An 11424-nucleotide genomic window follows, 5' to 3' on the forward strand; every position below is an offset into this window, starting at 1 on the left:
AAAGCACCTCAAGAGTGGATCAGCCCTAGCTAGTTTGGCTCAGTGGATAGAACGTCGGCCTGCGGACTGGAAAGTCCCAGGTTCGATTCCAGTCAAAGGCAAATGCCCAGGTTGTGGGCTCAATTCCACCATGGGGGACATGAAGGAGGCAGCCGATCAATGATTCTCTCTTATCATTGATGTTTCTATCTCTCTCTCCCTCACCCTTCCTCTCTGAAATCAATAAAAATATACTAAAAAAAAAAAAAAGAAAGAAAGAAAAAAGAAAGAAATGAGTTTGTGGATTCAGTTGGAACTCCGGAAGTGGATATTAAAAATGTCCACAATAAAATTGGAGTTAAAAAAAAAAAGAGTGGATCAGTGTCACTGCACAGCACATGTTGACCGACACCGAATGTCCCACTGGACTTAGTTCATCTCGACCACTTTTGAGAGACCTGAGACCTTTCCAAGGAAGTTTCTCAATACCTCAGTCATTTCCAACATATCTTGGGCTTGACACAATATATACCTTAGCAATTTAAAAATTATGTAGATAGCCCTACTTGAGGGAAAACTTCTCATCTAAACACACAGGATATATTTTGAGACTTGGAAGCAGGTTGTGTAGCAATAACAGCCGTCTTTGGCCTCTTATTCGACTCCTGTGACAGGCATTCGGGCCAGAGGCCCTGTTCTTGAGGGCGTCAGTCTCATAACTTTACATCTGAGGAGCCACGTTATCCTGCTGGGAGAGGATGGCCAGCACCATCGGTGGAGGCTGAGTGCCTGCTCAGGACAGATCAGCGTTCCCAACAGGAGAGACCGGATGACAGCATGACATCCTGGCTCACAGCATGACAACCCTGAACTCAACGAAGTGCTTCAGAAATGGGTTTCATTTCATCTTCAGCTGGGTTATTGCTGGTGTGGGTTGCTTCCCCCAAAGTTAATTGGGCTTCCAAACACTTGCACATATTTTTAATGAGAGGCTAATTGTTACAGGACTTGTAAGTTGGCCGAGTGAATCGGAGTAGGGTCACAACAGGGTGAGTAGGCCGCGTGGCCAGTGATAGGACTGTAAGCTCTGAACGTGGGAGGTGCACAGGGAACACCAGGTGGCAGGAGGAAGAGATGGGAAACAGGCTCAGACCATGTACAACTGCTTGTCTGGAGATCCAAGGACATTTCTATGACTTGTTTGCATGGAGCGAAAGCGCGGCACTAGTGGCACAAGAGCCGCGGGGGTGGCCTGGGTGTGGCCATCCCTCCTCTCCACCTCTTCGGTCTAGGAAGGCTTCCTTTCCACGATGCGAGGGTGGCATCCGGTGTTAAGATGCCCCAGTGGCATACAAAAGATGCTAGGCCCATCAAAACCCACCACTTTGGTGATGCTGATAATGCAGGGGACGGGGGGAGGAGACACAGATTGGGGGGGGGGGGGGGAGGGGTTAGACACGGCACAGAAACAACTGAGGGAAACTTCACCTCCCCTTTTCTGCTATTGGAAGATTCGATCCCATTTACCCATCCAGTTCTCCCTTGGGAAACATTAACCAAGCATAGACTGAGTCTTGGCGCAGCTCTCTCACACACGTCAGCTGATCCAAGAGCCTGCATCCCAGTCGCTGGAAAAGGCACTCAGTCAAAGAAACACCAAGCACAGTGTTAGACCAACTTAGTGATTTTTATTGATGGGCGACAACTTGATATCCTAGGCATCACTAAACTGTGTACAGCTGGAGACGCGGCATTAGAGAAGAGCAGGCAGCAAAAGTAAACAGAGTGGACTTGAGATCAATCTTCATTATTTTGCCCATATTTCATTATGTGTACACAGAAGCATGAATGCAATTTGAAATCTTTTCATGGCAATAAAGTTACAATCACCCATCTATGTGACTAACACCTTAACTCCAAATATTTGATCTGTAATGTGTAAGTAAGCAGTTTCTCGTCACACAATTATTAAAATGTGTTGGTTTTTTTTCCTATTAGAAACCAGCAACTCATTTTTTTGTGTTTATTTCTTTTGAAGAACTATTTCTTCTCCAATAACCGGCTCATTTTTATCATTTATCAAAAACTAAAGGGTGGGGGAAGAAAGTGTGATGGATTAAAAAATTCATTTTTTAAGGAAAGATAAAATTCATTTTCACAAATTTACAAGTGTCGTTGCTGGTGCAGAATTCATCCTACTAAGCAATCAGACTGGAAATCAAATGCAAGTTCCCGTCCAACTCAGGAATCAGCATTATTTCAAAATTATGGATTTTTGTGTATTTTCTTAAATCAAGCGACAGTCTGTTTCAACCAAGTGATTTGATTTGGAAGTTAGAAGACACCATAAACTATGTTGTGCACAAACCCAAGGCATCTCCTTTTCATTCTAGCCCATTTTTGCAAAAGGGAGGAAGAGTTTCTCTCTAAAGAGCCACTAAAGAGAGGAAAGAAGTCAGTGAGAGTTGGTGTTCTACAAGCAGGTGTCGGCACACACAGCGCACAGGCGGTTATAGCAGGTCCACTCGGCGGTAATAGAGGAGGTAGGCTGTGCGGTCTGCAGCGGGCTTCACCACCTGGTATTGGTTAATCACCTTGACCATCTGGTCATCGATGCGCAGCCAGCCATTCAGACCAATCTGGAAGACATCCGTAGTGTAGTGACCACCCGTCGCACTGCTGCCATGATGGTAGACCACTGGAAGAGAGGGCCCGGTGGGGGACCCAGTGAGACAAGCACTGCACACCAACAGCATAAACACACCCACCAAAAATCAGACTACCTCCAAAAATCTGTCTTGTGAGACACTTACCAAAATAGGTGGGAGAGAGAGAACTTAATGACACAAGGCAGTTTATTCAAACAAAAAGACCTTAAACAATTTACAATAAAAAGATATACACGTACATCTTAACATCTTTTAAATGTTCAATACGTCACAAACAATAAAACAAATCCTGATAAAGTAGGGTTGTTCCATTTGTCAGCCCTTTAGGCAAGGTTATCGGCCAGCTGAATATTTATTTTTAAATATATTTTATTGATTTTTTACAGAGAGGAAGGGAGAGGGATAGAGAGTTAGAAACATCAATGAGAGAGAAACATTGATCAGCTGCCTCTTGCACACTCCCCACTGAGGATGTGCCCGCAACCAAGGTACATGCCCTTGACCGGAATCGAACCTGGGACCCTTGAGTCCGCAGGCCAACGCTCTATCCACTGAGCCAAACCGGTTAGGGCATCGGCCAGCTGAATATTTAATACTTTAGAGAGAATGCTGGAAATTAGAACATGAAAGACACCCCCAGAGAGCCACAGTATAAAGTAATCAACATCTGAAAACACACCCAGAGGCCTACAAAAAGTTCATGCCCTTGATCTAGCCAAGACCACTTTGAGACTGTTCTAAAAGAGAGTATCTGAATCTTAGACACAGATTTTATAACAATGAAAAAATGGAAAAACCTAAATACCCAGTAGAAGGAATTAGTGAATTATATTACAACTAGAGGCCCGGTGCACGAAATTCGTGAACTGGGGGAGGGGGGAGTCCTCAGCCTGGCCTGCTCCTCTCACAGTCTGGGAGCCCTCAGGGGATGTCTGACTACTGTGGAGGCGGCAGAGGCTCCTGCCACCACCCACAGCCGTGAGCCCAGCTTCTGACTGAGCAGTGCTCCTCCTATGGGAGCGCACTTACCAAGGGGCAGCTCCTGCGTTGAGCATCTGGCCCCTGGTGGTCAGTGCACATCATAGTGACTGGTTGTTCCACCATTTGGTCAATTTGCATGTTAGCCTTTTATTATATAGGATGAGCGGAATTTTCATGGAACTGATTGTGATATAGGAATATGCAATATTACATGAAAAAATGAGAATTCTAAGTTTCTATGAAGTATCTTCCATGATGACTCACAGCACCCACCTCACCGAAGGCAATACAAAAGGAAGGATGACAAAGAAGCTAGAAAACGCTAATAAAGACAGCCAGAAAAGCAAACACAACTGTTGCAAATAACTATCAAAAGAGATATAAAGCTTCCAAGGCACAAGAGACTCAGGCTATAGAAGAGAAAGAATGGGAAAAAAGGCCTAGAAGACAAGCTGGAACCACAGGGAGCTCCAGGCTCCCGGTTCTGGGACAGGGCTGTCCAGCACCCCCCTCACCCACCCCAGAGGGGGTTTCCTGTGCCTGAGAAGCATGTGAGCTCAGGCCACCTTCTCATGCACACCTGACAGTGCCATACGAAGAGTTTGGGACCCCTAACCCAGCTGGGTGACTCCGTGTCACAGCCACTCCAAGCACCATGTACCACAGGTACCACACGGCAGCAGGAAAAGGTCACATTCTCAAAGTGCCAGGCTGGTGGCCTAAACCTACTCCTCTGTCTCAGAGACAGAAACAATCATGTCAAACAAGGTCTTATGTTGGGCTCAGTTTAGAGCCAAGAGGGTATTCTGTCAAATTCCAAGCACCAAATTTCAGGTAAAATACACATTTTCAAATAATTTCCTGACTTAAAAATTCCATAGCAATACCAATAGTGAAATCTACTCTTTATGTTAAGTGGCATTATGGCAAAATTGTGCCTGAGTAGAAACCCTTTTATCATTGCTTTAATAGGGAATTAGTGTACAAATTTACTTACCTGCAAATAGTCTATAGGTTCTGTGGCATTTAAAATTCTTATTTTTAACTCCTGGAGAAAGCAGCTCTGAAAAACAAAATATCAATAGCTCCGATCTATAAAAGCACTTACAGAGTCTCAGAGTAACAGAAGCAAAGACTAACAAGTCTCCACTCACAGAACTACCTGGTGTACCAGGGAAACAAAACTCCATCCTTTATTTGCATAAAAAGTGGCCCACGAAGAAATTAGCTGTGCAGTGTAGTAAAAGACATAATCAGCAACCAACCCATCAAAGAAATATGAGCAATATGCTGAAACTATTAAGCTCATGCTAGGAACCCCTTAAAAGCAGATGTTCTAAAAAGTGAGGGGGGATGGGTTGCCCACTTAAAGGCAAAAACAAAACAAAACAAAACCAAAACAGACCTGGAAAACCCAGGCAGCAAAATATTTTACATGGGAGTCAGGCCACAAAACTTCAATTACACAACAGTATATGGCTTCTCCACAGAGATTCCAACTACCAGCTGGTGCAGGCCAGGTCTCTTGCCTTAAAGCACCCAGTTCCCCTTTACAGAAGCGCCACTCAGATGCTGGGAAGAGTTCACCTGGAGATTACTGGCTCCTTCTCTATTTCTCAACTCTGTCATTTCTCTTTCTAGAAAGCATCTGAGGTGACAGCTGATATAAAAATACATGTAACAAGAAACGCCATGCAAATAAAATCTGTAGGAAACCACACAAGTCAGTCCATCTAGGTGGTTAATTTGGGGGTGAGGGAAGGAGCAAGAGTGGGTCAGAGGACGCCTGTTGGACTGTTGGCTGTTTCCTGAAAGCCATGCAGATTGGGACGATGACCCAGTATGTGATTCTCAGCTGGAGTTTCTTCCCTGTTCTGGTCCTCAGATGGGATCAGAAAAACATGCTGCCTAGGAATGAAGCAGCTCACTATGAGAGCAGGGGAGGGCCATAAACTGGCACAAGAGTCCAAATTTTCAGCCACAGGAAGAAATGGAACATCCCTGGGGTAGTAGAAGCCGATCATAAGCATAAGGCTGCCCCCCACCAGTTCCTGAGTCATCTGGCCCAAAATACAGGGCAAGTGGGTGCTGTGCTGTGGGGAGGGAGGAGAGGGAGGGAAGGTGACAGGGACCCGGGGCTCTACCCGACCCAGAGATGCCATCCTCTTTCCTGTTTTTCAGACACTCTGATTATTTTGAGAATCACCTCTAACTTGTGTTGCTCCTGATCAAGCTTCATTATCAGAAAACATTTTTCACCAATTCTGAAGCTTTAAAGGAAAGCTGCTTCAAACTGTACTTGTAGCAAGACAACCTGAACTTGGTGCTTTTGCCAGAATGTGCCGCTGCTGCTAAGCCCAGGTTACCTGATGGAGACTCGTGGCAACACACAAACCTAAAAGGTATGTTACTGCAACCGGGTCAGAGAAACCCCCAGAATAGGGAACATTCCCAATTCACTAAAAAAAGCCCTTTTAACCAGGCTGATGCACACAGTTGTTAATATGTAGTATAAGAAAAATTGTTTTGTACCATTAATCTATAAATTGATACTCATTTTGATGGATAAAACCTATTTTTTCTAATCTAGTAAGATTATATTTTATTTTTGCCTTTATTTTTAAAAAGCCATTTTAATGAGAATTTGGAAAAAGTTCTATTAAAAGTCAAGAAATTCCTTCATCTTGACCTTTTTTCAGAAATGCTCATGTGTCAAATGCCCACTGGTGTCCAGGAGTACTGTCATCATAAACACTGTTGCCTTACATATTTCTCACCTTTACTAATTTCCAAGTCCACAGGATATTCAATATTTTTTATGAGCTTCTGACATCCGCCAGTCTTCTCGTAAACAAATCGTTTCAGGTGCAGCACGAGGACAGGAGGAAGCTTTTCCAGGGTCACCCTCCGGCTAATCTCGACCTGGGACACAAAGCACACAGGTCCAGCGGCCATCTGACTCCAGGCAGCAGAAGCCACGCCCCTTCCACTCAAAGACCTCCAAGGGCCGACTCCTTACAGTACATGGCAAAGCTTCTGGACATTTCCGGGGTTGTGAGATCTTTTCAACACCTTAGAAAGCTACTGGTGTCCTTCTTAGAAAAATGCGTATATCTTTGTAAACACCACTGCAGAGGATCCCTTGGGTGCCTGAGCCCATCTGTGAACTCACGTTAACAATCTTTGCTCTGTGGCACTAATGACAAATTGGCATCACCATAAAAAAAGCTAACTTAGTGGTACCTTGAATTATATATTTAATAGCTTGTTTTTTAATAACTCTCATAGTGTTGATAAAACTGAGGCTGATGTGTTCCTTGAATTGGATGCTTTAACCCTAAAACTACTTATTCTAACCCTTTCATAGCTTCTAATAAATGCTTTTTATTAAATGCAACTTAATATATACTTTCACAGGTCTAATGAATGCTTATTAAAATGCACCTTCACAAACAATACTTCATTCCTTTATTGTTCTCTATACTTATAAACTCTTTAAGAACAGATAACATGCCCACTAGTGTCTCTGTATCTAACAGAATCTGTGACTGAATGAAAATCTGTGACTGAATGAAAAGCGTGACCACAGCTCAACAGTTGAAACTAGGAATGATGGCTCTGGATTCCTCACCTGAGAACTGGGAGAGCTGGGTTGAAGTGTCTCTGGGATGCTTCTCAGTGTGGTGACCTGTCATTTTTACCTTAACCTTTTGTGCACCATAAGCGTCTATAGATGCAATTAAATTCAAAATATCATGGCATGCCCTAGCTGGTTTTGCTCAGTGGGTAGAGCGTTGGCCTGTGGACTGAAGGGTCCCAGGTTTGATTCCGATCAAGGGCACATGCCCAAGTTGTGGGGCTCGATCCCCAGTAGGGGGCGTGCAGGAGGCAGCCAATCGGTGATTCTCTCTCATCACTGATGTTTCTATCTCCCTCTCCCTTCCTCTCTGAAATCAATAAAAATATATTAAAATAAAAAAATTTTAAATCGTGGCGTGTGGGGATGTTTTCCATTTTGGACACATGGCAGTTAACTGGTTAAACCTCAAGCGGTTCACTAGGTGGTTAATCTGAAATTCTTAAATGTGTTTTTGGGTTTCCAGACAAATGGAGGCACACTTTCTTGTCATTCAACAAAAGCAGACCCTAATCACATTTTCCCATGGACCATCATCCTGTGTCTCCGTCCCCCCTTCCCTCACACTGCCCCACACACAGACATTTGATCTAAAAGTATAATAAAATTAAACTTGGGCTTCGCCAGAGTGGCTGAGTTGGTTGAGTGTCATCCCATGGACCAAAAAGTCACCAGTTCAATTCATGGTCAGGGCACATGCCCAGGTTGCGGTTCAATCCCCAGTGGCAGCATACAGGAGGCAGCCGACTGATGTCATCGATGTTTCTCTTCCTCTCCCTTTCCCTTCCTCTCTCTCTCTCTCTCTCTCAAATCAATAAAAACATTATTTTTTTAAAAACCAACTTGATATTTTAAAAAGTTTAAAAAACCACATTCCAGAAATTGTGTTATTTGCTCTTTACAGATATCACAAGTAGTCCAAAATGTTCCTTCCTCAAATATCTGCTTTTCTGAGTGTTCTCTTATCTGATAACCACACACCATCATGACCATGGAGCTAGAACAGCTAGAATTGTTCTTTTTAACCTTCAAGGCTCTGCCAAAACATCAGTTCTTTCTTGAATCCTTCCTCTCAGCCTGCTACCCAGAACAAATCATCTTTCCTTAACACTCTCTGACAATAGGCCAATAACCACCTCTATCTCAATCCATACCTCCCATTCCACCTCCTCCCCGAACTCCAAGTTTAATTGCAGCAGAAGCAACAGAGGGAATAGATACATCACAAAGGGCTTTCCCGATAGCCCAGGGACAGCCTCCGCAGCAGGACGAGTAGGCAGACCTGCACAGCTGGCTCAAAGATGAGCACAGGAAGAGTGGCCCAGTGGCCAGGACAGTGCATCCACCCCTGGAGTCACAGCTGCCAGGGAACAAGCTGTGGACAGTCCCCACAACCAAGTTCACATTCCTGCCACACAAAGCAACCTCCCTGAAACAAGTACCCCCTAGCTTTCTCTTCCACTAAGTCCCACCACTAGAATCGGCTTAGCTTATTCACAAAGCCAACTGCCAAGATTCTGACACTGGCTTCCACCACTTTTAATTTTAAACAAAACTGCCCAGGAGAAGGAATCAGAAAATATGGTAGAGGATTAGGCATAGTTTCTGCAAATCCCCCAAGAGCTGGCTTCACCAATCAATGCAGGAGACCCCAGATGCACTGAAGTCCCCAGAGGAACACATCCTACTTCTGTTCTTCACTCAGGTCACGAGTCGCAAGGCAAGGGTATGTCCACCTTGGCTATGCAAGGAGCTGGCACGTTTTCTACACTGGGATGTCATTCTTCACCTTGCAGTCACTACACACTATTATTTCAATCAAGCTACACAGGAATACTACAAACTGTTCAAAAAAGCACTGCCCACCACTAGCCTGCACTCATTTCCCAACACATGTGTATGAATTCACTGCCACAATTTAGGACAATAATGGAGAAGACATTCTCAACTGAAGAGCTGGAAACAGGCATAAACTGGCACATCTGGACAGCCAGGAACTAGGAAGCTCTCAAAGAGCAGAATCTACCCATCTCTCCAGATTGAGCTGACAGGTGAACCACACTAAGCCACAATCTGTGTCTCCACTCCTGGAGGCTGAAAGGCTTTTATCTTTTCCAGATCAAATCAAAGGGCAACAGGCACTAGAACAATGACTTCCTCTACTTCAATGTCCTGGAAGATCTACAATCAAATTCAAAACACATGTGCTATGAATCTCTTTTATGTCCTGACTAATCTCATGAAACTGTGCTCTACGATATCAGGAATGTAAACAAGCCATCAGCCTCTGATAGGGGTAGCAATGACTTTGTGGTACCATGATTAGATAGCCAGAAAATTAAATACAACTCGGGATAAATAATCTGCAAGACCGTTACCTTGTGCTACATGACTCAGAGCTAAAGGAGATTGTTAGGATCATCTGTTTCAACCATTTCATCTAAAAATGTGAAAAATCTCAGTCCAAAAAAGTTAAGCAACTGATTTAAGAGGCTGAACTCAAATCCACCTGTCCTCATTCCTAATTCTGGGTTCTTTCCACCATACTCGAGTGCCTCGGTAGACAGGTTCAGGATCAACTGTGAATATACCTCTTGTTTGGTTTTTGTGGTATAACCTTGGACAGATTCTCTTGCCACCAAGCTTTCCAATGCATCCTGGACGGTACGGATCTTGTCAGACTGGATATCCAACTGCAACGTGAAAAATGGCTGCAAGGTGGCAGATTCTTTTGAACTCTGCTGGTAAACCACAGACCTAAGAATTGAAAACAAAAACAAAAAACTTAAGAGACCACTCCTTCCCACTTTCTCTTAAGATTATCCAACAGGAGAAGAGGAATAAACACTGAAAATAAGATTATTCAATATCACCTTCAGAAGACCAGAGAGAACAGAAAAGCCAAAAATATACTGAATTTGAAAATAATTCTGGCCCTAGTCGGTTTGGCTCAGAGAATAGAGCGTCAGCCCATGGACTAAAAGGTGCCTGGTTCGATTCTGGTCAAGGGCACCTCCTAGGTGCCGCTTGATCCCCAGCCCTGGTCGGGTGTATGCGGGAGGCAACCAATCAATGTGTCACTCTCACATCGATGTTTCTCTCCCCCTCCATTCCACTCTCTCTTAAAATCAATGAAAAAATATCCTCGGGTGAGGATTAACAACAAAAAAATAACAATTCTGCTGACTGCCACCTCCTAACTATTTCTAGCAACTAAATCCAACAGTTGACAATTTCCTATTCAAGGGCTCTGAAGAAAACATATTTCACCTTCAAACTCCTTCACCTCCTCTCCACATTTTATATAATACACCAGTTAATAAATGTGACTATCTAGCACGGCCTCAAAATGCTGACACATTTTATTTTCTCAAAGTATCACAGCCTGCTCTAATAAAAGAGAGGAAACCTCAAGGTAAACAGAATATTTTTAATGGCATTTTCCCCTATAAAAATGACTTACAAAGAAGAAGAGCAGGGTGCGTATAATAAAAAACAAGTTAACATTCCAGGAAACAGGGCTACCTCCCTCAAGAAGAAGGCTGCCAATTCAACCTTGTTTTCTTAGCTGGTTTTTCATTTCATTTTTCTTTTTCTAAGTTTTTCTGAGTAAAAATGGTGTGTTGGACCCATCTGTCACTTAGCCTCAGCAAGGAAACATTCCAAGAGTTCAACAAGGGATTCTATTTCTGCAGCCTGAGTGACCTAGTTTATAGACGGAATAAAATGGGTGTGGCTAGATATTCAGACTTCTTAGAGCAGATGCATGAAGAGTGAGCTGAAAGCTTTTCTGCTTAGGGTTTGATTTTCATACGCTGCTTTCCCAACACAGTCTGAGGAAGCATGTCCACACTCCTGCCCTCCCTTGGTTCCGAAGAGGAGTAGTGGGAAAACCACTAATTAAAGTTAGGGAAGAAATCAAGAAGTGGTCTCTTGGTTCAAAGGGCCTAGAGTTTATCAAAAGCATCCTGGGGGAAAAGGGTGGAGAAAGATTCTTTCTGAGGGGATGTATGGAAAACTTTCAAAAATAAAGATTTAAAAAACAAACAAACAAAAGAAGATTCTTTCTGTGGAAACTGAAAAGCCACCAGAACAGGGTGAATTTTAGAAGAAAACCTTTCAACTTGTTTGAATAGAGAATCATACTTAACGATGGCT

General features: G+C 43.5%; 1 protein-coding gene across 1 annotated transcript in view; it reads right to left on the reverse strand.

Annotated features, from left to right (window-relative positions):
- Positions 1-1647: 1647 nt before the first annotated feature.
- USP10 (ubiquitin specific peptidase 10) overlaps positions 1648-11424 on the reverse strand; it is a 73902-nt gene continuing 64125 nt past the window's right edge. Inside the window, exons 11-14 of the mRNA XM_070397917.1 lie at positions 9858-10023; positions 6407-6551; positions 4627-4692; positions 1648-2677 (exon numbers count right to left, since the gene is read on the reverse strand). Of these exons, the coding sequence (XP_070254018.1) occupies positions 2490-2677; positions 4627-4692; positions 6407-6551; positions 9858-10023 (565 nt within the window). The 3' untranslated portion in view covers positions 1648-2489. The remainder of the gene's footprint in view (positions 2678-4626; positions 4693-6406; positions 6552-9857; positions 10024-11424) is intronic.

The sequence above is a fragment of the Myotis yumanensis genome, unplaced genomic scaffold (assembly GCF_028538775.1).
Source record: "Myotis yumanensis isolate MYYU_CA2020_CCGP unplaced genomic scaffold, mMyoYum1.0.hap1 SCAF_18, whole genome shotgun sequence".
Lineage (NCBI taxonomy): Eukaryota > Metazoa > Chordata > Mammalia > Chiroptera > Vespertilionidae > Myotis > Myotis yumanensis.